This window comes from Semicossyphus pulcher, unplaced genomic scaffold, assembly GCF_022749685.1.
Source record: "Semicossyphus pulcher isolate SPU_LCO1_2020_fin unplaced genomic scaffold, fSemPul1.0.p SCAF_10, whole genome shotgun sequence".
Taxonomy (NCBI): Eukaryota; Metazoa; Chordata; class Actinopteri; order Labriformes; family Labridae; genus Semicossyphus; species Semicossyphus pulcher.
The window spans coordinates 9,474,301-9,496,778 of NW_027211604.1; the positions used below are offsets into that span (position 1 = coordinate 9,474,301).

At 41.5% G+C, this 22,478-nt stretch overlaps 1 protein-coding gene across 1 annotated transcript; it reads right to left on the reverse strand.

Annotated features, from left to right (window-relative positions):
• Positions 1–11,617: 11,617 nt before the first annotated feature.
• cchcr1 (coiled-coil alpha-helical rod protein 1) lies at positions 11,618–21,740 on the reverse strand. Its single transcript, XM_069675090.1, has 19 exons — positions 21,539–21,740; positions 20,897–21,191; positions 20,652–20,801; positions 20,406–20,523; positions 19,983–20,177; positions 19,527–19,690; positions 19,314–19,428; positions 19,014–19,124; positions 16,893–17,036; positions 16,694–16,804; positions 16,321–16,427; positions 16,068–16,180; positions 15,901–15,973; positions 15,033–15,151; positions 14,752–14,940; positions 12,981–13,082; positions 12,683–12,828; positions 12,499–12,604; positions 11,618–12,403 (listed from the first exon to the last, which is right to left on the reverse strand). The coding sequence occupies exons 1-19, from the start codon at positions 21,606–21,608 to the stop codon at positions 12,273–12,275; spliced, it is 2,559 nt and encodes an 852-aa protein (XP_069531191.1). The 5' UTR covers positions 21,609–21,740; the 3' UTR covers positions 11,618–12,272.
• Between the last annotated feature and the right edge of the window lie 738 nt (positions 21,741–22,478).

A 22,478-nucleotide genomic window follows, 5' to 3' on the forward strand; every position in this document is an offset into this window, starting at 1 on the left:
GTGTTGAACACAGAGGCTGCTGTGTTTCACTGATTCTGTCCAACATATCTCTCCGGAGCAGCTGAGTGGACAATTGCAGGGTGCAGATGTGTCCCTCAATGACATCGGTTTTAGCTGACAGCTCTGCGTAATCACTCCGTCAGAGCGTGGCCACAGCACAGGATGTCTCTGTGTTTGACCTGCAGGCGAAAACTACCTAACCTCCTGGAAGATGGGAACTCTGAACATAATTCATGTATGAATAATTATGTCTTTTTTTAATTCTCTCCCTTTTCTCCTCCCTTTAATTCTCAGATGTGAAATTGAATGTTGCTTCTTTCAAGTGGAGTAGCCTACATGTGACGAGATCTATTTATGTATTCAAAGGTTTAAAATACTTTTTGTGTTTCCATATTTTATAAAAGGTGATCATTTTGGTCAAAAGGAGAAAAATTGATAAAAAAAAGGTATCAAAGCATCTAAGAGTTACTCCATATGCCAAAAAAAAGTGACAAGAGTCTAAAGCTATGCTAGCAGCTCTGTACTTAGACACAGCAGGGACTTTGAGCTAAACGCTAACATCAGCAAGCCAACATGAACACAATGACAAGCTGATATTTAGCAGCTATAATAGCCACCATTTAAATAGCTTAGTCTGTTAGCATACTAACGTGCTAATTAGCACCTAGCACAGCTGAGACAAATGGGAATGTAAGACATTTTAAAGGTGTTAAGTCTCAAACCAAAGTATTTGACACATTTACATTTGACAGGATGGTTCCAGACTAAAAACAACTCAGGGATTCACCACAGTGATTACAATTCATGGTGAGGTCAACAGCACCAAGAAAATAATGGCAATCAATCCAATTTAACATATTCACATGGCGGCCACTTTCCTTTGATGTCACACTCAGGGTGGAAAGCTCAAATGCTCTGATAGAGTTGAGCTGCTGTGTGTAAACTCAGCAAGTTGTGTATATATAGAGGGAATCTGACGGTGTTGAACTGAAGAGACAATGAGTAGTGAAAATCCAGATGGACATTTGGCCATATTTAAGGTAAAACTACATATTTAATAACCAGAATCAGTATCAGAATCAAGGTTTATTGCCAAGCAGGTTTACACATACAAGGAATTTGTTTTGGTGATTTTGGTGTAGAACTAGAATAAAACTAAGAAATAGAATAAGATTAAAAAAAATGTTGATGAGGCTGGCAGCAGAGGGGAAGAAACTGTTCCTCTGTTGTGAGATTTTGGTCCTGATGGAGCGCAGCCTCTTGCTAGAGGGGAGGGTCGGCCTCGATCTTGCCTGCATGCCTCAGGGTCCTGGAGGTGTACAGGACCTCAAGAGATGGCAGATTGCAGCCAATCACCCTCTCTGCAGCCTGCGCTTGGCCTTGGCAGTGGCAGCAGCGTACCAGACGGTGATAGAGCAGGTGTGGATGGACTCAACGATGGCGGTGTAGAAGTGCACCATCATTGTGTTTGGCAGGTTGAACTTCTTCAGCTGCCACAGGAAGTACATCCTCTGCTGTCCCTTTTTAATGAGGGAGCTAATGTTCAGCTCCCACTTGAGGTCTTGGCTGATGATGGTCCCCAGGAAGTGGAAAGACTCAACAGTGGAAACAATGGAGTCACTGATGGTGATGGGGGCAGGTGTGGCTGCTTTCTTTCTAAAATCCACAACCATCTCCCCTGTCTTCAGAGCATTAAGCTCCAGGTTGTTATCACCACACCAGGTCACCAGATGGTCAGTCTCCCACCTCTAGGTGGACTCGTCCCCACCAGAGATGAGTCCAATGAGGGTGGTGTCGTCCGCAAACTTCAGGAGCTTGATGGACTGATGACTGGATGACTCATTTGTTACCCTTAGAAAACGGCTAACGTTAGCATTCAACCACCCCCTAGCTAGCATTACAGTTTGATAGTGTTATAAGAAAAGTATGTTTTACTTTCAGGCTTAAGCAAATTCATGCGGGTTGATATTTCAGAAGACGTTTTTAACTTTTCAGTTGTATAGTGTAAAACTGTCATGATAATATTAGCGAGGAAGTGGTTAAATGCTAACGCTAGCTGTTGTCTAAAGGTAGTTAATGGGCTATTAGATAAGTGTTTTAACCATAAAATGTCCCTCCAGATTTGTACTATATATTGTTGCTAGAGGAAAGAGGACAATAGAAAGACCTGAGAAAAATGGCTGCCATGTGAATATGGTGAATGGTTATTGAGACATAGTCACAAATGTGAACTTCATGGTTAAGCTAGAGAAAAAGTAAGAGAATAACTAACAGACCAACCGACTAACTTTGCCAAACATAGAGCCATGCAGCTGGCATACAAAACTTTTTGGGACAAAATAGATTCATCCATCAAATGAAACCATCCAGCAAACTTAATTTATGTGTCCGAGTCATTAATCCAGTTCATTATAGAGCATTTAATCCTGCAGCAAACAGCTGATTTAGTGAATGGAACAATTTTTGGCTCAGTGTTTTAACTATTTGCACGGGCATCATAATGCACTAAATACTGGACACACGGCGTTGATCACAGTGTTTATGGGCCTAATGAAGAAACTAAAGTGTGCATTTGCCACCTGGCAAATTTACTGCTAAGATAATGACCAAGCTGTGTGCATTATTGCTCAGTGATGAAGTAGTAAGTTAAATACAGTAAATGGTGCGTATATGCCTTCATAATGCATTTAACTCACTTAAATTCAAACTGTAAATCCGTGTAAATATTTTTTGTTAGGAGAATAAGAGTTTGAAGTCTGCCATGGAAAGACTAGTTAATTACTAGGATCTTAAAATCAATGTGAAATGTGGTGATATAAACAGTGTTTATAGGCTTTAACAGGACAAATATGAGTAAGGAGAGTTTGCTTGGAGCCTGGCGGCAGAATTTCAAACCAACTGAGGATGATTTAAGGATGACTGTGTTATGCAAGTACAAGATGCATCACAATAATCTAAACAAGATGTGACAAAGGCATGAGCAGGAATAAGAAAATCCTTAAGTAACCCAGCTAAAGCTCTAATATGCCTTTCACTGAGAAGCCGGCGTGACTTAAGAGATACTGGAGCTGATCACAGTCACTCCCCGTCCATCTTCAGTAAGCCTAAGCAGATCTGCGACAAATAGCAGGGCAGTATCTCAAGCTTGAAATGTACCGAGTGGATACAGACTGCAAAACTGCAATCATAGCTCCCGTATAAAAGGCATTCAGAGCTGAAATTGTATTTGAGTGAGAAAGCATACTGTCCTCCGGCACTGCTTCTCAAGTTGTTGTGGAGATGGCTTAAAAAAATATATTGAAGATTCACTTCAGGTCTCGCGTCCGTAGCCTGCTGGAATAGCAGTATTTTGGGAGGGAGTGAGAGAGAGAGAGAGAGAGAGAGAGAGAGAGCAGAAGTGTGTGTGCATGAGTTATGTGAGTGTTGGCGACCGGAGCAGCAGAAGAGCAGAGAAAAGAGTGATCGGTATAAACAACAGAGCTAATGTGTAGTTTAGGCTGTGTGTGTGGATAATAGAGCCCACAACTCATCAAGCCGTGCTCCCGTGTCTTGCTTCTTACACACTGCTTGCGCAACAACAACAGTAAATAATAATAAATAATAATAATCTCCCCTGTCTTTCTGACTACGGTCAGGACGCTGAAGCAGGAAAGGTTAACATAAGGTTGCTGACCTTAGCCTAATTAGCTTAATTTAAGCTAATACTTAGCATAGTTTAGCTAGGACATGGCTCACAGTGACAAACATGTTAATATTAAGCATTTCAGACATTAGCAGCATGTAACATGATGGCATAACTGCTTCTCATTGTAAAAATGTGGACTGATCACCAGACAATCACCGGGCTGACACATAGAGACAGACAACCTTTCACACCTACCGGCAATTTGGAGTTACCGATTAACCTAACGTGGCATGTCTTTGGACTGTGGGAGGAGGCCGGAGTACCCGGGAAGAAGATGCAAACTCCACACAGAAAGGTCTGCTTCGTCTAAACCGGGAAGTTCTCTATCAGATATGAGAAAGACAGTCATCAAATCTTCACATTTAAGAAGGCGCTTTGAGCAACTGTTCATAATCATTTCCTCGTAATGAAATATTAGCATATAAATCACATTGATGCTTGTGAGCATCTCTGGCTTGTATCTGTGCTATGATAAATCTGCTGTCAAGTCTTCATCGCTGAAGGAATACAGATACAGACAATACAATCGTTTACATGTTACAGACATCACAAGTTATTGCTGGTCTTATATATCGTATTGTTTAACACAATGGTAGTAAACTCTTCACTCCAAATCCTGCAGGTAATCATGTTTGTCAGGTAGAGTGTTTGAGCATGCATTCAGCTGGGTTTATCTTCCACTTTATGTCTGTATACAAGCTCAGACATTAGCATGTGTGCTGAAAGAAGTGAGGCTGGAGGCAATGTTTAATGTGGAGGGATGAATCAGAGTGCTTTGTAATCATTAGGCTCATTTCTTTAAGCTGGATACTGAGAGGTATTTATTGTTTGCAGCTGGAAGAATTGCCTCTGCGTTCCACTATTTCCTTTCTTCCTGACATGATGGAAAACTGTCATAAGACATGATTGAGAAGAGTCGATTACACTCAGGGGGGAGAGTCCGCATGTCCATTATCATAAGGAGAATGTAATTTAACTGATTGTCTCAAACAAAACGTTGTTAAAAGTAAGAGCAGCCAAATCAAAACTATATTTTGTCGAACAGATTGCTCACAAATGGAGAAAATGATGAAGTCAAAGCCTAAAAATGTGTTATAATTAGGAAGCCGTATTTGAACAGCATGGTGGTAACCAGGGGGAGCTAAGGTGCAGCAGCACAGATGAATATTAATGGGAATCTGATTAAACATTCCCACGTCTTTAACTGCGTATCCCACAGGCAAAGCGCTCTCAGAACAAAACAAATTAGCCCGGCGATTTTAATTATCGATGCTCTGTTTTCTTTCATTCCTCGTCTGTTTTCCCGCCCGATGAGACTTCAACAACAGATGTTTTAAAGGACAAAACTAACATCAGGCTTCCTGCCCTCTGGCTGACTTTGCTATCGATATCCTCCATAGTTCACATTACCTCTAAAACAGCGCAGTGAACTTTATTCCACACACACACACACACTGCAGGATACCTTATATGCTAATTCAACATTTGAGTGTAATGTCAAAATATTCAGTTACAGTCTTCAGAAAACAAATAGTGTATATAGCTCAAAGAGAGCTGCAGCTTCTGCCATCCTGCTTATGCAAGAGATGCCATTAGAAGCTGGGCCCAAGTCGGAATGGCGTGCAATCCAACAGCAAAGCACTTTTTGAGTGCGATGTTTACTGCCAACATTTCACAGCAACACAAACACAAAGAAACAGGGGACCGCTGATGGCTTTTAAATGCATATTATTGCTCAGCGAGGTTTGCAATATATGTATGAGCACATTAAATGCTCACGCTGAGACGGAGACCAGGAGGCATCTGAGGCAGTGGTGGGAATATTACGATACTGGTGCTTCCTGATGAAATATGGGGAAAATATGATGCCGGTTGCGACCTACACAGATACAAAGAGCCTGTTTTTAATCTCGTCTGAGGGATTCACTCTATTTTTCTTACATAAGATAACCTGTGGTCTTTTAAAAGAGGTGGGCAGCAAGTTTGTAAAGGAAAAACAAGGAACATTATAAAAGGTTTTTGATATCTGAAAGAGCAGATCATCGCTCTTATGCTTCGTATTAAAAACTGCTGCAAAAGTCACCTGCAACCAAACTCAGTCCATAAGTTTAGCGACTCCATGCAGACATTTATCCAGCAAGTTTCCGTGCAGGTGCGACTCTCTTGACATACGCTGATAGCAGTTGCACCCCAAGTGACATGAATATCTGCTCCTTCCAAATGACTCACCAATCAGTTACTCCACTGAAGCCAAACTGTCACTTATCAACTCTCAGTAAAGCGAGACAAGAGTTTTCAGGCAGGTAAAATGAGTGTCAGCATGTGTGTGTGATTTTTAGTAGTTGCAACGTAGTGATAAAAGGTGAGACAATCTTTACAACATTTGTTCATTCAGACAGAACACACTTCAACCGCTGCATCCCAAATTACACCGATCAGCCCGAAGGCAAACTGCAATTACGGCGCTAAACAAGGTGACTGATTGGCACAGGTGGGGACTCCATCATGCGTGGATGATGACATGTTCACTGCTGCTGTTTCAATAAGGAAACCATATGTCGGATATCACTTCCAAACAGCCTCTTTTAATGAGGTGGCTTTCAGCTATCACTTTTTTATTGATGTGAAATGTAAAAATAAATTGAAATGTGTGGGAAAACTCAAAGTGTAATGTGAAACGGCTGCAAACATTGTAACTGTAGACCTGCTTGATCTTAAATTGGCACAATATTTATCTTAAAGACGGATTAGTGCTAGCATGACAAATAATCATGTGGCTAACTCTTCTGCCTTCATTTACACCTACAGGAAAATAGCATATAGAGCTGCCGTAGTTTGATGATTAGACAGTTCAGCTCACTTCAACCCCCCCAAACAAGGCCCCACATCGCCTGCATCTATAAATAGTGTAACTTGGCTGCCTCTCCTCACACTGCTGCTCTCCCCTGTAGCATGGCCTGCCACAGCAGCGCACAGCCATCCAGCAGGCTCTGATACAGCACGCGGCACTGGTGGTCGACACCCCTGACTCACTGGATCACATCAGCCTCGGAAAACTGCTTCAAGTTTGCTTTGACCTCCGGCCTGCTAGAACTTTGCAAAGATGTTGAGTGGTGGCCTCATGAGCAAAGGCGCTGTGTCAGACATGTTTGTTTGAAGCTGTTATTAATCTGAATCACAGTGTTATCTCCGTCCGGGGACTGGGGATGGGATGTTTTTCTTTTTTGCAGCATGTAATCCTCTAATCCATCCATTCATTATCTGTACAGCTTATCCTGTTCAGGGTCGTGGGGAGGCTGGAGCCTATCCCAGCTGCCATTGGGTGAGAGGAGGGGTACACCCTGGACTGGGCGCCAGTGAATCACAGGGACAGACACTCACACTCACGTTCACACCTCCAGGCAATTTAGAGTCACCAATGAACCTAACAAGCATGTCTTTGGGACTGTGGAAGGAAGCCGGAGGAAACCCACGCATGCACGGGGAGAACATGCAAACTCCACACAAAAAGGCCCACTCCGTTCGAACCGGGATTCGAACCAGGAACCTTCTAGCTGTGAGGCGATGACACAAAAGACAACAGTATAATAGTCAACTGAAATGGAGGCGAAAATATTCCCTTGACAGAAATATGCTAAAAACTGCAACATAAATGCAGCTAATGTAGAGCTCATCAACTGTAGCTGGGATTGCCCAATCAGTGATGGAGTGTGATTACACTACACTGCTACTTTGCACACGTCACAGTAAACCCAAGTCCATCAAAATAAAAGCGCAGCATTGACTTTTTTTTTTGTTTTTCAAGCACACATCCGCAATCCACTGAAAACAGCTCTGCGACCCACTTTTGGGTCCCGACCCACCAGTTGAGATCCACAGTTCTAGAGGACATTCTGTAAACTGAGTTATTAAGTAGCAGGAGCAGCAGATAAAAAAGGTGACTGCATACTGAAGAACAGCTATATGGCCCATGAGATAATGTACAGTGAATACTTCCGTATCATACTTCTGTCACAGCCTGGTGCAAACTTGAATGAGGGCTGGTCCCAAGAGAATTTAACTTTGGGGACATTTGGCCAAGTGTGACACAACGTTTTGCCGCAGGGGATTAAGTTTTCACACGACTTCAGACAAGAAAAGTTTGACTTTGGCTGTTTAGCACTGTAGAGAACATGGCTGCCCAGACAGCAAAGAGTAACGTGGCAACAGGGAGCACCTGACCTCTGGCAGGCACCTCTTAGCGTGGTGAACAACACAGCACAGCACTCTGGTTTCTGTGTTTTGTGTCATAAAAAAATCATACAAGGTTTAGCAATGGTATGGCCGTTTATGACTTCTTGAAGGAAACTCTCTCCACAACATCCAAACAGAGGAAACGTGCCACAGGTCTGGGCATTATTTATGTATGAGGAAATATAGGGCTGAGTCTTGACGCAGGCACTTGACGACAGGCAGAGGCGATGACAGCAGATGTTCTGATTTGACACGCTGCACTCTGACAGCACATCAGCCTCACAACCAGAGGGAGGAGAGTTCAGACACAAGCACACAACAGGACTTTGCAAACTATCAAAAAAAACAGAGGTCAGTGAAGGCAGCAGTGGTAATATTACAGCAACTATAAAACTTTAATAAAGCGTGTGTATTTGGACGTGGGAGCTGTGTGTTGATGTTTTCCTGTTATTATCCAGCGTGTGTGATATTATAAAAGTAATAACAGGATGGTGTCCAGAACTCATTTCACTACAAGGACGTTAAAACACATCTTATCTTATTTTGCAGTCAAAGCAATTTTTAAGTTATTGATTTTCTAATGCCTGAAATTTAAGCTCATCCAAGAGCAGCACAAGTGGTGACTTTAGACCACATGATAGGAGACAGCTATAGTGCTGCTTGGGGGTCAGGCATGTAAAAACACAGTTGGTTGGCACGCACTAGTTTGTTTGGGCCACAAATTTTATACGCCATTATTCTGAATTGATAATAAAAATCTTTATTACCTCATTTGTTTCATGTCATGTCTGGATTGCAATGCGGTACTAAATTATTCACAGTGATGTCTGGCTGCTGTGCAGTTCTATCCACACTGGCGGGACAATGAAGCAGGAACATTTGGCATCACGTTAAGAGATTGTTTACTAGAATCCTGTTGATTTCCATTTGTGAGAAATAAAAACAGTAAGAACAGTTTTCGATAGTTCTGGCCAGGCTTCCTGTTGAGACTAAGTTAGGTGCTACCAGACAGAAGACTCCTTTAGAGAGGTGCACATACCTTATATTCACAAAATTCATTGGACACCCCCTGCTTACTACAGAATCCACGTTTCCACCACACCAATAGCTAACACGTGCATAAAATCCACCTCATAGTCTTTAAATCTCCATAGATAACATTTTAAATTCAGAATAGATCACAAAGAGCTTAGTGACTAAAAGTAAATGCTGTCATGGGATGCCATCTTTGCTACAAGTTTGTTCAATTTCTGCCCGACTAAATCTGCCCGTGTCAACTGTAAGTGCTATCGTTGTGAAGTGTAAGTGCCTAAGAGCAGCTTTGTTAGAACAGACAGAAAAACAGAGTGCTGATGCAAGTAGCATGTGAAATACTGTAGCTGATCAACTGTTGCATCATCTACGGGAGCTCTAAACTGCCTCTGGAAGCAACATTAGTACACGAACTGTGCGTCAAGAGCTTCATGCAATAAGTTTTCATGGCTGAGCAGCTGCACGCAAGCCTCATATAAAGATGTGCAATTGCAAGGCGTCTGCTGAAGTGGTGTAAAGCACACTGCAACTGAACTCTGGAGCAGCAGTTTCACTAGCAGGCAGTCTGATGGATGAATTTGGGTTTGCCAGGTGCAGAAGATCAATAACTTTCAGAAAGGCCAACTATAAGACTCGTGGTGGACAGATAATAGGCTGGAGCTGGTATTCAGGGTTTAGGTTAGACCCCTTACTTTCATTGAAGGGACATCTTAATGCTACAGGATAAGAACACTACAAACTTTGTGGCAACAGTTTGGGGAAGAGCCCTTGCTTTATTTGCATGACTGCTCGTGTGCACAAAGCTGAAAACCTTTGGAAGGAATTAGAACACAAGGCCTGCAAGCCAGATCTTCTCCTCCAGCAGCAGTGTCTGTGGAAAGCCTTCCCAGAAAAGTGGCAGCTTTAATCTTAAAGGGGGGTTCAATTCACTATTAAAACACATGGTTATAGAAAGGGAAGTCAAGCTTGTACAGGTGGTCTGACTTGCTCAATGGCCTATTTAAAGTCGCAGATAATACAAACCCTGCAGAAGTCATATTGTTCTGCACTGTGTTCAATATATTTACAATAAAGAAACTTCACTTCAAAAGGGATGCTGAAAATCACTGCAGTTTGCTGCTCTCACCTTTGACAACAGCGCCCTCTGCTGGTGTTTAACTGCACATGAGGATACAGAAATGTTGTATAATTCTGTTTCCTGCAGCAGACTCAGTATTCATTTCAGTGATATTGAAACAAAACTGCATCAGACACACGTGTGTCATGTTAATGCATTATGTGTTCTGGCTGGTTCATCAAACAAAAAGACAAAAGGTGAAAGGTGGAATATTACATTTAAAATTACATATTGTGCAGCCTTTAAGATCATATAATTCTGTCAGTTATTTTATATAGGGACTGTGTATCAACGGCGTAATATTCAGAACAATACTAATAACAATGTTCTCATGTCTCACATGCTGTTGTGCTCTTAACACCCGACGAAAGCAAGAGTGTACTGCTTAAGTCATGTAAGATTCTTTAAAAAAAGAACTTGATCTGATGTGTTCATCCTGTTTGCAGCGATGAATCAGCTCTCCTGCAGTGACTGTGCCTCTGCAAAACATTTGTGACGCTCTCGGAGAAAAGAGTCGGAACGTCTAGACTTCATTAGTGTTTTCACATCGGCTCTCCATGAGGTGTTTTTACCTCGAGGCTCAAAACTCCAAACTACTGCAAAATTTATTAGCACTCGTGACAACATGACAAATAGCACAATTATCTGGTTCATCATGATGTTTATCACCATCCATCCTATGACTGCACAGTCATTTTAAAATTGACCCCTATAAAGGAACCTCAAATAGAAAATATTGATTTCTTTCCATATGAAATCATACAGGTCTTCCCCACTGTCCCTGTCATATAAAGGGAACCAGCGGCATTTAAACTGGCTTCATCAAAGCAAACTCAACATTCTGAGCTACACCTGAGAAAATACTCCCGTGTTTTTTATTTAAAGGGGACATATTTTAGCTACGCAATCAATTTGTTTTTGTATCACGTTGGTGAAGTTTGTTTCGTTATAAAAAATTGTATACATTGCGATCCCACGTGGGGGAGCGGCCGCATCCAAAGTTGTCGCACTCCAAAGTTGTAGAAAACACGGCTGCTCTAGGATTGGTTATTGGGCCTTATATGTTCGAGCCAGAATCACCAAGCGGTATCGGAATGGTAAGTTGAAATCTTCACTTGACTAGAAGCTAGTGCAAGGAGGCAGACTGAGGTGAACGACGGTGAATGACGATTGGTCGATTTCAGCGAAAGCAAGGTTCTACGTAGAAACCTGCAGCTGTTCTGAACGGACCATTTTAGAGGCGACCTTTTTAAAAATTTGATTCTGGGAAAAAATGGAATTATGCAGTTTTCACTTGTTCACAATAAATACCCAAACATGTGTTAACCATGTAAATATGAGAATATCCATTCGAAAGATATGGCCCCTTTAAATAATCTCATTACATTTTGATTTAAGGTATTAAAGAACTACAGATGTTAGCTGTTCTTTTCAATAAGTGTTGTGATAGTAAGTAGAGTTTCATATGTAATCATTGCTTCATCAATATTTCACAATATACTGCTTAATGCCCCAAAATTGCAACATGAAAAATACTTTATTAGGTTGCATTAAAAATTGAGACAAACGGCGCTGCATAAAAAAAGAAATATTTGGACAATCACATAAACTTCTAGGATGGAAGCCAACAGAGCAGACTTGTGTTCACATTAACAGGAAGAGTACTGTGTCATCTCTAATTTTATCTGGCAGGATTTTATTTGCCATCTGATTCGAAGCTCACTGAAAATCGAGTCTCATATTTGCATTTCTAAAAGCCTCTACAGTTATTTATTAAAACATATTATAACTTTATCTAATATTGTATATAAATAGTTATTTCTGCAAATTCCTATCCTATCATTTTGTGTGTTTCATTTGATTGATTCATTAAAAACAATGCAAACTAGTTTAAAGGGATCATTGCAAATCAGTAAAATCTTTCATTCCACTTTTGTTAAGGTGCCTATGTAGATTTCACTCATATTTATATAACAAAATGTTAATTAAGATGAACTCTTTTTACATCAATGCATTTCTCTGTCATTAAAAGTCCTCCTGTACACAGAACAAAAGATGTACTGAAAGAATTTAAGTGTGTCTGCGATAGAAAGCCATTATTCTTCTTTGGCTGAATTTCTTTGGCTCCTTATATCATCATCACTGCCCACCTTTTTTAACAAATTAAAGGTGTGTTCGCTGGCTCAAGTGACTCATCATCAGGTATCAGCTGTGCAGACTGCCCGTGGATGGTCCCACGCTGTCACTCTGTCCCTCCTCCTCCGCAGAGTCCTCAGAGCTGTTAACCACTGCAGCACTGAGACTGTGGAGCTCCTCCAAAACAGACAGGAGCCTCGCTGCCAGGATGCAGACAAACAGTTAGTCAGATCACGTCTGTGGAAATGTGAGGAAAAAAAGTGTCCTTTGCATGAGGACACAGGACACTACTTACCGTCTGCAGGTATCTCTAAAGGTTTTTCTTGATGGTCCCAGGGAGCAGCACAGTTTGGTAAAGCTGTTGTGTACTCGCTTGTCAACCCTCTCTCAGCAACAGTGGCCTGGATCGGGTGATGTTAAGTCATCAACAGAAATGAAGACATTTTTTCACAACTATCTTTTGCTTTACAAAGTCTTACCCGCAGCAGGTTTCTGTCTTTTACTGTCTCCTTCAGTTGTTTATTCTGGACTTTCCTCTTTGTGTGTTCGCGCCCCAAATGTTGAGTTTCTCTCATCTCATCCTGTTTCTTTGCTGCCTCTCTCTCAAACTGCCGCAAAGTCATAACTGCAAGAGACAACACAGACAGATCAAAAACCACAGGGAGACGCTGCTATATGCTGAGAAAACAATCACAATCATATTAGATCACAGATATGACTTCAACCCCCTGCTTTAAGCTGCTGTGGGCTGAGGCAGCATGCTGCTAATCCTGCTACCTGCTTTAGTGTGCTCTCTCCTGGCAGTATTGACCTGAGCCTCCATCTCTCTCAGCTTCTCGGCACAGTGGTCCTTGAGCTCAGACTCTCTCGCCTGCAGGGCTGAAGGAGGAACAACAAATACACCCTTCATCAGTACAGTCTCTCACACAGTGAGAAAAACAGGCTAATGCTGTGTTTGTACCGGAGGGGATACACTGGATTTTATTGGATCTGTTAGCAAATTTTCTCACTCAAGGAGCAGATTGGATCAATTTGATATGTTACTTTTACATGGAACCACAAAAACACAGACAACAATACAGCACTGTGACAGTAGCCCAAAGCTCACTTGGTTATTAAATCATAGTTAGCGGTAAACATTTGTTTTTGTTTCGGTACAGCTAGAGGAATATATTGAAGACTGGGCATTTAAAGGAAAATGTAATGCTTGAAGCGCAGCTCCAGTCGTGTTTTAAGACATATAAAATGCTCTGCTTGAAATAATAAATTGTGTCTGATATGTTTTTTCTGCAAAATACATTTAATAACCTTGTAAAAATCCTCCCAAGGCATCTCCTCCTTCTCCCTCATTCAAAATTCCTGAATCTTCATAGGCCCCGCCCACTATGCACATTTCCAACTGCCTCCTCCGTCGCAAAAACAAAAACACGTCTCTGCCATCGTTTAGCGGCAAGTTGTTGAAACTTAGCCGGCTTGAAATGTAGTAATTAGCAGTAGCAATATTAGTAGTCAGTAGTAAATTTGCAAATATTACGATGACGGTTACAGCTGGCTCGCACATCGCTGAAGTGGTTGCCATAGGTTGCACATAATGATATGCGTAGCGTCACCCCGTCCATTAACAGGATTGGCTCCTTAGGTTTGTGACGTCTCAAACCTGCCAATCTGTGTTGTTCAGCCTGTCCTTGGTACACTGCAGTTTAAAAGCAGACAGGCCCAGCCATGGAGATGACTGCTTATGTTGTCCCTGATTTGTCTTGTAGCACATGAAGAACACCACATGGAGATGTTTACAAGGTTAAACACTTGATTTTCACTGGAGGGGGGCTTTTAAAATATTGTAACACAGAATTCTTCAGTAAAGAATCTCAAACACACCACCTGTACGCTACATTTCTGGCAGAAAATAGCACCCAGACACAGTTAGCGACTAGCTGGTGAAAACAGTGGAGCAATCAGCTGCTTAAGAGCCAAATGTTTCCCTCAGCAGAAAGACGACGTGTAACAGAGCTGAAGGAGAGTGAGAGTTGGTCTTAAACAAACATGACTACACATGAATGCTAATGTTGGACAGTAACAGCTGGATGTGTAAATTTGACTTAAAAGGCAATTGCCAAAATCAGCATCAAGCTGGTTTTGCATCGTCACTGTTCATTCACTGGTTAGTAAAAGTTTTCTTCCTAAAGAATGATTATGGCAGAATAAACCCTGTTTGAATGTGCATAAAGGCTTTTGACTATCTGACTTCTAACTCCATTTATGTAGATTTAAAGGAAAGACATTTCCTAATTAGCCAGGCTTATTCCTTGAACCAACTGGGGAAAACATTGGTATCAGTAACTCTCCCTGAACTACTACAGTCAAGGTGCTCTTGAGCGTGTCACCTAATCCCCAACTGCTCCAGCAAAGCTGCCGTGCAGACAGGAGGTGGCCAGGTGTGAAAATGTGAAGACGAAGGGCGTTTCTAGAAAAGAGACGGAGTGCTCAGTCAGCTTTCCCTGGATAAGTCAAGGTTGAAAAAACAGTCATGCCACAGCCGCTGCCTCACCGCGCTCGCCGTGCTCCTGCTGGCTGAGCAGCTCAGAGCCGAGTTTCTCCAGGTTGACTTCACCCTCCTCCAGCTTGGCTTGGATCTCCTGCAGGTTCTGTTCAGCCTCCTCTCTGCCTGCTACAGCCTGACGGACCTCCATCCAGCTCTGCTGCAGCTCATTCTGCTGCTCCTTAACTTTGCTCTCATCTGAGGAGGATGTAAGAATGAAAAATAAGACACCCAACAGATAAATCATCATGTATTCGGTTTAAGGTGTTCTGAGCTGTAAGGGTGCTCACACTGTTCTTTCAGGTCAGCAAGAGCTTTCTCGACGAGCTCCGGGGTTCTTTTAAGCTCCTGTGTGAGTTTGTCTCGCTCTTCACACACCAAACTGAGCTCAGTCTTTAGGTTTGTGATGCTGAAAGGAAACAGACAAGATGACAGAGCAAATGAAGGAACAGAAAGTAAAGCAAAAAGATAGAGAGGCAAGCGCACCGTGTATAACAGAAAGCTAAACTCTTAAAAAGCAAGAAAGCAACTGTTTTTAAATCCACAATAACAGCCCAAGCCTCTCTTAGCATTTAATAGCAATACTGTTTTGATACAGCATGAACAAAACTAAAGTTATATCCTCGAGCATGCTACTAAAACCTAACACAGCTATAACAGATGTTTTCACGTTTGATCAATATGCTTTTATTTTGACAGGGTAAACAGATCATAATGATGCATCTCTGAATTAGCACTGAAAGGGTTGCTTTATGAAATGAATATTTAAACCAGCTTCCAGCATTTTAAATCACATAACTGAAGAAAATAGCAAAACATCTGCTGCTTACAGCTCACAAAATGCAAATAGACACTTGACTTTCTTTAATTCATATGAAAAATGTAATGTTTTGGATTTGGAGGCTGCTGATCGGAACAAGTTAGCTCTTTGAAGACTTTGGGCTCCGAAAGAGCACAACATGCATTAAGGCATTACTGTTGCCATTAAGGGGTAAATGATAGTGATCAATTAATTAAAATGGATAATTGGAAGTTTGCTGTGGGCGTAATGTGACATCTGATCCAAAAACATCTTCAAAATAAAACATATTCACAAATATTTGTAATGAAATACATGATCATGACATGATAAAATATGACCTGTATATGACCTCATACCTGTCAGCAGCCTGTTCTGCGTGTTTACTGGCCTGCTGAACTTTCTGCAGAGCAGCCCTCCTCATGATCAGACCTGAAAAACAAATATTGTGACGTACTGTCTTTACCAGACATATGCAATCAAAGTGAAGCACAGCGATCAGCACATTAACCTGCATTATAAACACCTTGGATTGTCTCCACTCTTCCTTTAGCGAAAGTTAGCCTCTGAGTTAAAGTGTTGAGCCTTGTTCCAGCTGCGTCCACTTCAGCCATCTTGCTTTCAAACGTTAAAGTGAACCTGTGAGGCAAAGCCAGAATGTGCAAAAATATAGCATGAACTGTAACTGCAGTTCTAACTTGAGTTTGACATGAAACATTGTTTTGCTTTCTCCTTCCATCTTCCTTCATTATTAATGAATCCACAGTAGTTTGTTTTACCTCTGCACAGCTTCTGTAACGGTTGTGAGTTCAGCCTGTGCTTTTTCATTTTGTGACCTCAGCTGCGAGTTTTCCTCTTGAGCCCGGACCAAGTCCTGTTTCAATGTCTGGGAAGAAAAAACACACTTACATACAAGATAATCTTACACAAATCCACTGCGGTGCTCACTTTTGAGACTGTCTTTGCACCCAGCTGCTCTTCTTAAAACTTCAACTGCTACAGTAACCTAGCAACATTTTCATACAGTCAGCATTGTGTGCTGCGCTACAAATGTACATGCATTTATTACTTTCCTATGTAGCCCCAAATGTATCTTGCATCATCAAATTTTCAGACACCCACGTAAATCACATCACTTGCTCTGAAACTAACCTCCTTTTCCACTCTCTCCAGGTCCAGCTCAGCTATCCTGTCATCCAGACTGTGTTGGAGGACACTCGCCCGATGCTGCTCCTGCTGGAGCTGCTGCTCCATGGTTCTGAACTAAAACATGAAGCACCACACTTTAAACAAAGTATCAGACACATGTGGCATGTTTGTGCTTTGGTACGGTTAAAGATGACAGACTTACTTCTGAATGAAGTTTATGTTTCTCTCCTCGTAGTTCGATGTCCTTCGAGCGAAGCTGGACACATAACTTGAACACTTTCTCTCTCCAGAGCTGAAGCACTCGAAGGCCTTCTGATCCAGTCTTCATAAGAGGGTCTGTCAAGCTCTATTGAAACATGCACATAGACAGTAAATACAAACACTACTAAAAGAAGTGCTCCAAATGGCTAATTATCGTTCACATATTAACATTCAAAACAGTCTCTGCTCTTAAAGGGCAGTTCGCTGATTTTCAACCTCAGTCCTATCATGCTATAATGGTGAGTTAATGCCATTATGATAGAAAAAATGCAATTTGGCTCTGTACCTTTGGACGATGCTATCTGCTTATCAAATGGGCCTGAAAAACCTCCGCCAGACTACGTTAAACGCGTCATCTGGCTGAGGCCAGGGAGCTTGCTAAACTACAGTTTTACACTTCCTCAGTCTAGGATGCCAGCCTCCGATGTCTGCAGTGTTTAGTTGAAAAAAACATATACCGTAAAATGTATTCATTTGTTCTGTGAGGTGCCTTGAAACGCTGCCTGCCTGCCTCCCTCCCAGACATTCCACATTTATAACTGAGTCATGTCTCGTTCAAAATCATCAGGTTTGAAATGTAGCATGTAGACCCCAAGATTTTTTAGACGATCCACCGGTATATTCTCGTCGTATTTCGGATTCTGTACCGCTCTGAGACATTGCCCGCAGCGAAACCGTAGTTTTTCACTCCAGCAACTCTCGCTGGGCCGTTCCTTTCAGAGGGAGGGGCGCAATGCACGGTGGGGTGTTGTAGAAATGTAGAATAGGCGAAACCATGAGCTGTTTGTACAACTTTCTACACAGCTATGGCGCCAATCTCAAATATTATTGCTTCTATCGTTTACAGAGAACACCAGCTTTGACTGACGGTGGTTTTTACTGGGGCGAATTTCTCAGTGTAACCTCTAACAAAACTAAATAATGTGTTAGTTGTTAACTGTAACCTTTACCTAACTCAAGCAATTGTGAAGTTTATGTCATTTATTCCAACTGACCAAAATGCAAGAAAGAAAAATAAAACACTGAAAAGTTAAAATGCTTTATGTCACCTGCAGAGTCTGTACTGTATACAGACAACATTTGAGAAAGCACCTCAGGTGAAGTGTTCGGCTGACTGAATTACTCCTGCAGGGCTTTGCTGTGTTATCATCAATCTTAAACCCTGGGGTCTGCTTTGGAAAATGGCCGGCATGAGCGTCCTCCAAATCCATGAAGTGAATTCACGCTTCAGACCTTTCAGACTGTTTTGAGATAAGACTCAGCTTGATAACTTAACAGCCAGAAGCCACCGACACACAATGATAAGTAGCTGCTTGGTGCGCTACAGAGATGCAATACAACCTTATTGTCAGTTTATATTGAAATTCATTTTGCATTCTTACACAGGAGATTTACACACAGATTGAACATACAGTATATCAGACACTCCTTACAGACATTCAGTACACATTACAGTCAAAATATCCTCTTGAATCCTCTCAGCTGGCACCACACTGGTTCTATAGCAACAGGATAACCTGATGTATATAAGATTTCTTCAGCCTGTTGCGTTTAAATGGAGGGACTCTAATTTACCTATTGTAAGACAGGAGCTGTTCTCTACTTAAAACACGCAGAGAGTTCGAAAAGATACTGTTAGCTTTTCCAAGCATGTGCTTGTTATAAGTTGCTTGAAAGGAGTTTACCACAGGTTAGCCGATAATGTTCGCACAAATTTGGTTGTGATTTAAGCATCACAGGCGGACTGCTGAGCCCGGCCGTACCGCAATACAGCATGACACTCTGAATCACTGATTTAAAGAACAAACAAATTATCTGTCGACTGGCTATAAAAGATCTGAGTCAATAAAAAAACTGCTTCATCCTTACATATAAATTAGATTAAAGGAACCAATGATAGGGTGGCGTCTATCATAACTACCAGGTGTCTGTATGAAGAGACTTGTTTAAAGTATACAAAGGAAAGCGGTGACTCAGCCTGCAAACAGCAGAGCTACTGCTCATGATGTGTAATCACTTAAGACTTCTGTAGAGCATTGCTATGTGAAGAGCAAACACTCACCTGCTTCACCATTTTCTCTTCTTGGAGTGCAAGTATCTCATTCACAGAGTTCAGCCTGACTGACAAAAGCTCTGTGGTCATCTGAAGAGCCGTTTTCTCTTTGTTCAGCCTCTACAAGAAGGACATCATTAGAATAAATGTGGATTATTATTATTTCCATTTGAATTTAATCATTTAAAACTCATTTGATCCTCTTTCTCTAACCTGCTGAAAAGAACAAGATTTCAAGCCCCCCCCCCCATGCAATTACTTTACAGTAGCTTGATTGATTTTAATCAATACTGTTAATATTGTCTTCACCTCAACAGCGTCATTTAATCGTTCCTTCTCTCCTTTCTCTGGGGCGAGCTGGCCGATGTAATTTCTGAGGCTGTGCAGTGTTGCTGATTGTGTCTCAAAAGCTTGTCCCATTTGGCTGAAAAATAATCAACAACCCAAAAATTATATCCGTGAATCTGCCTTCACAGCGCTGTATATGTTAAGCTCTTTTCATTTTTAGAATAAATGTAGCACCTTAAATGTTCTTTCAGCCCATCTCTCTCAGTAGATACTTCCACCAGAGTGCTTTTTAGCTGCAGCAATTCTGAGGTCATTGATTGAAGTTTGCCGTGTAGCTCCCCGTTTGTTTTTCCTGCTGCATCCAACTCTGCACAGTGAGAATTATGCAACTGTTGAAGCTGAAGAAGAGAGGGCGAGAATTACTTTTTTTTTTTTAAATCATAAAAATAATGATAAATATCTTATCAGCCCAAATGAAACGTTCTTTCAATTTTACCTTCCTGAGGAAGGTCAGACGATAGAATCAGTATAAAAAGGTATTCTGCAACATGCTCCTTGTTCTACTCAAGGGCACTTCACCAGAGCAGAGGCCTGCTAACATGGGTACCTTGATGCATGAGCTGAAGTCAGTTAAATCAGTATGCACAAAGTTTATGATGCTTTAAATTAACTTGCAATAGTGCCACTCACCTCCGCTTTCTGCTTCTTCTGCATTTCCTCCAGTTGTACTGATAGTTTAAGCGTCTGCTGTTTGGCTTCCTCCTCAGCTTGTAACCTGCCCATTTCAGCTTTCAGAACAAGCTCCCGGGAGTCCTCTTCGCTCCTCTCCAAAGCTCTCCTCAGCTTTGCAATTTCCTCACAATATTCTCCTTTTAGTCTTTCAAGCTGCAAGAAACAAAAATGTTAAATGAAAAGGACCTTAATATATGAAAGTAATCACTCTGAAATTTGCTCAATCAAAATTGTCAGATGCCCATAAGCTATTCTTAAGACTAAAGACTGCCCTAAAAAATATCGGACTACAAACTGGCAAAATTTGATACCAGCAACTCCCAGGTGATCTTTGTCAACAACAGTGTTGAAATGAAATGTTTTGTCAGTAAACAGCATTACCTGTGAGCTTATTTTCTCCTTCTGTGCACTGGTGTGACTGAGCTCCTCTCTGATTTTGCTCAGTTCAGTCTTAGCCTCACGTAGCTGCGCATGCATTGTTTCCATCTCAAGGTTCTGCCTGTTACGAATAGGTTATGCCATGTTAAGCTTGTTCAGAATGATTTATCCCCAATAAATAAAATGTTATTTAAAAAATCTCAAACTTAAACAAAAATGTTTAATTGCATACCTAATCAGATCACCTACCTGTTCAGTGTGCTGTCTCTGTCTCTCATCTCTTTCCTGTGCCTATCTGCATTCTCCTTCAGGGCCTCCACCTGCCCCTTCAACCTCTCAGCTTCAGCCCTGTGCTTCTCCACCTCCCATCTGGACCCATGCTCACTTCTCTCATCACACCTGTAAGAGGAAATTCATACGTACCCACAATGCCACCCAACTTACAAACAATACTTATATTTGTGACTGAATCAAACATATAGCTAGTGGGATACCTTGTCCTAAGGTCTGACTGGTGATCAGCAGGGATTCTTCCCCTTATGTTTTCACTTTGGGACATCATGATCCTTTGATTTTCCCTCCTCAGCTCCAAGATTTCCTGTTGGGCCTGAGATATTGCACGCCATGGGTTGGCAGGACAGGGATCCCCCGATGGTACTGATGTTATTCCTGGGTTTATCCAGGAGATTGGCGGCGATGTGTCTTGAATTTTAGCGCCTCTGTGCGCTCCAGCAGACTGGACAGTCGTTGTAAAATGCGATGGAGGTATCAGCTCTTTCTGAATACTCCCTAAAGAACATAAAATAATGTTTACGTCTGCGCATGCGTTAGCTAGTCTGGCTTTGTGCTGTCCTGTGCCAATATGTTCTAATGTTTCCTAAGAAGCCTCAAAGAGTTTCAAGAAAGTAACTGAGATGAGCATGACAACTTACTTGCTCTTACTACAACCTCTTCTGTTAGTTAATTGTTAAAACGGAAGCTGTCGAATGCGAAATTGCTAAGTTAGTATGTTACGTTATGTTGAACAAGTTACATTGTAAGCTAACGTTAGCTTGCTATCATTATCTTGTACTCATAATTTGCTTCAAGTTACAAACAAATGTCAACTAAACATGAGGCAGTAATAAGCAACTTACTTGAAACTGCTGGTGTGGTAAAGTCAGTGGGTACTATAAGCCTTTCTTTCTGCAAGTTGTGTCTCTCCATGTTCAACACATATCACTGGAAACCCAAAACGAAAAACAGTCCGTGGTTGTTTTGGTGTTGTTTTAACGTTTATTCTCCCGCGAGTCACGTCGTTGCCTTAGTTACGGATTACAACGGTAACCTATTGGGCTCTACGGTTCGCTTTTCTTGCTGGCCAGCTTTTATTGCTTAAACTAAACTTCGGTTATTGCAAATCCTACAGCACCCCGGCATTTATGCACTTTTAAGTTTATACAAATGAACTAATTTATCGAAAAAAACTACCGCATATTACAATCGCGCGGTGCATCACGGGAAGGTGTAGGAAGCGGACTATTACTGGCACTTTTCCCCTGGCTTCTGTCTTGCAGGATGTACGTTCTCTCGGGCTTGCTTCAAATATTGCGTCCATCGCACAAACCCTGCACTGGCCCTCATACACAGGCTGGTGGAGTGTTTACCAGAGGTGGGTCAAGTCAAGTACATAACCTGGATGAAGCTTTCCTGATAGACCAAATTCAGGACACTAAGATACACATGTACAGAATATTGTTGCACAAGGGTGGAGCGTCTGAGGTTGATTGACATGTGGTACATGAGAGGAGGTCTGTGGCTTGGGGGGAGTAAATTCAACAAGGAATCCTTATAAAATAGACTATACATCAGGGAAAGGGAAATTACAGAACATAATTGTGGTTAACATATACAGTCATTGGTTGTTAATTATTGATAGTAGAAAATTAACACTGGTTGTGAAATCAGAGTGAGCAAAACCAAATTTTAAAAAAGTAATTTTATCTTACTACCTGTCTATTAGAATCGGAAATTGTAGTTTTGAAAACTAAGAGCCTTCCCATGGGAAACATGAAATCAATTGTTACAACTGTAACA

Coding starts and splice junctions, on each gene's coding strand:
- cchcr1 (XM_069675090.1), bottom strand. CDS start 21,608: ATGGAGAGACACAACTTGCAGAAAGAAAGGCTTATAGTACCCACTGAC. Junction 17,037..19,013: donor AAGAGAAAATGGTGAAGCAG/GTGAGTGTTTGC, acceptor ATGTTTCAATAG/AGCTTGACAGACCCTCTTAT. Junction 15,152..15,900: donor GCAGAACAGGCTGCTGACAG/GTATGAGGTCAT, acceptor GTTTCCTTTCAG/CATCACAAACCTAAAGACTG.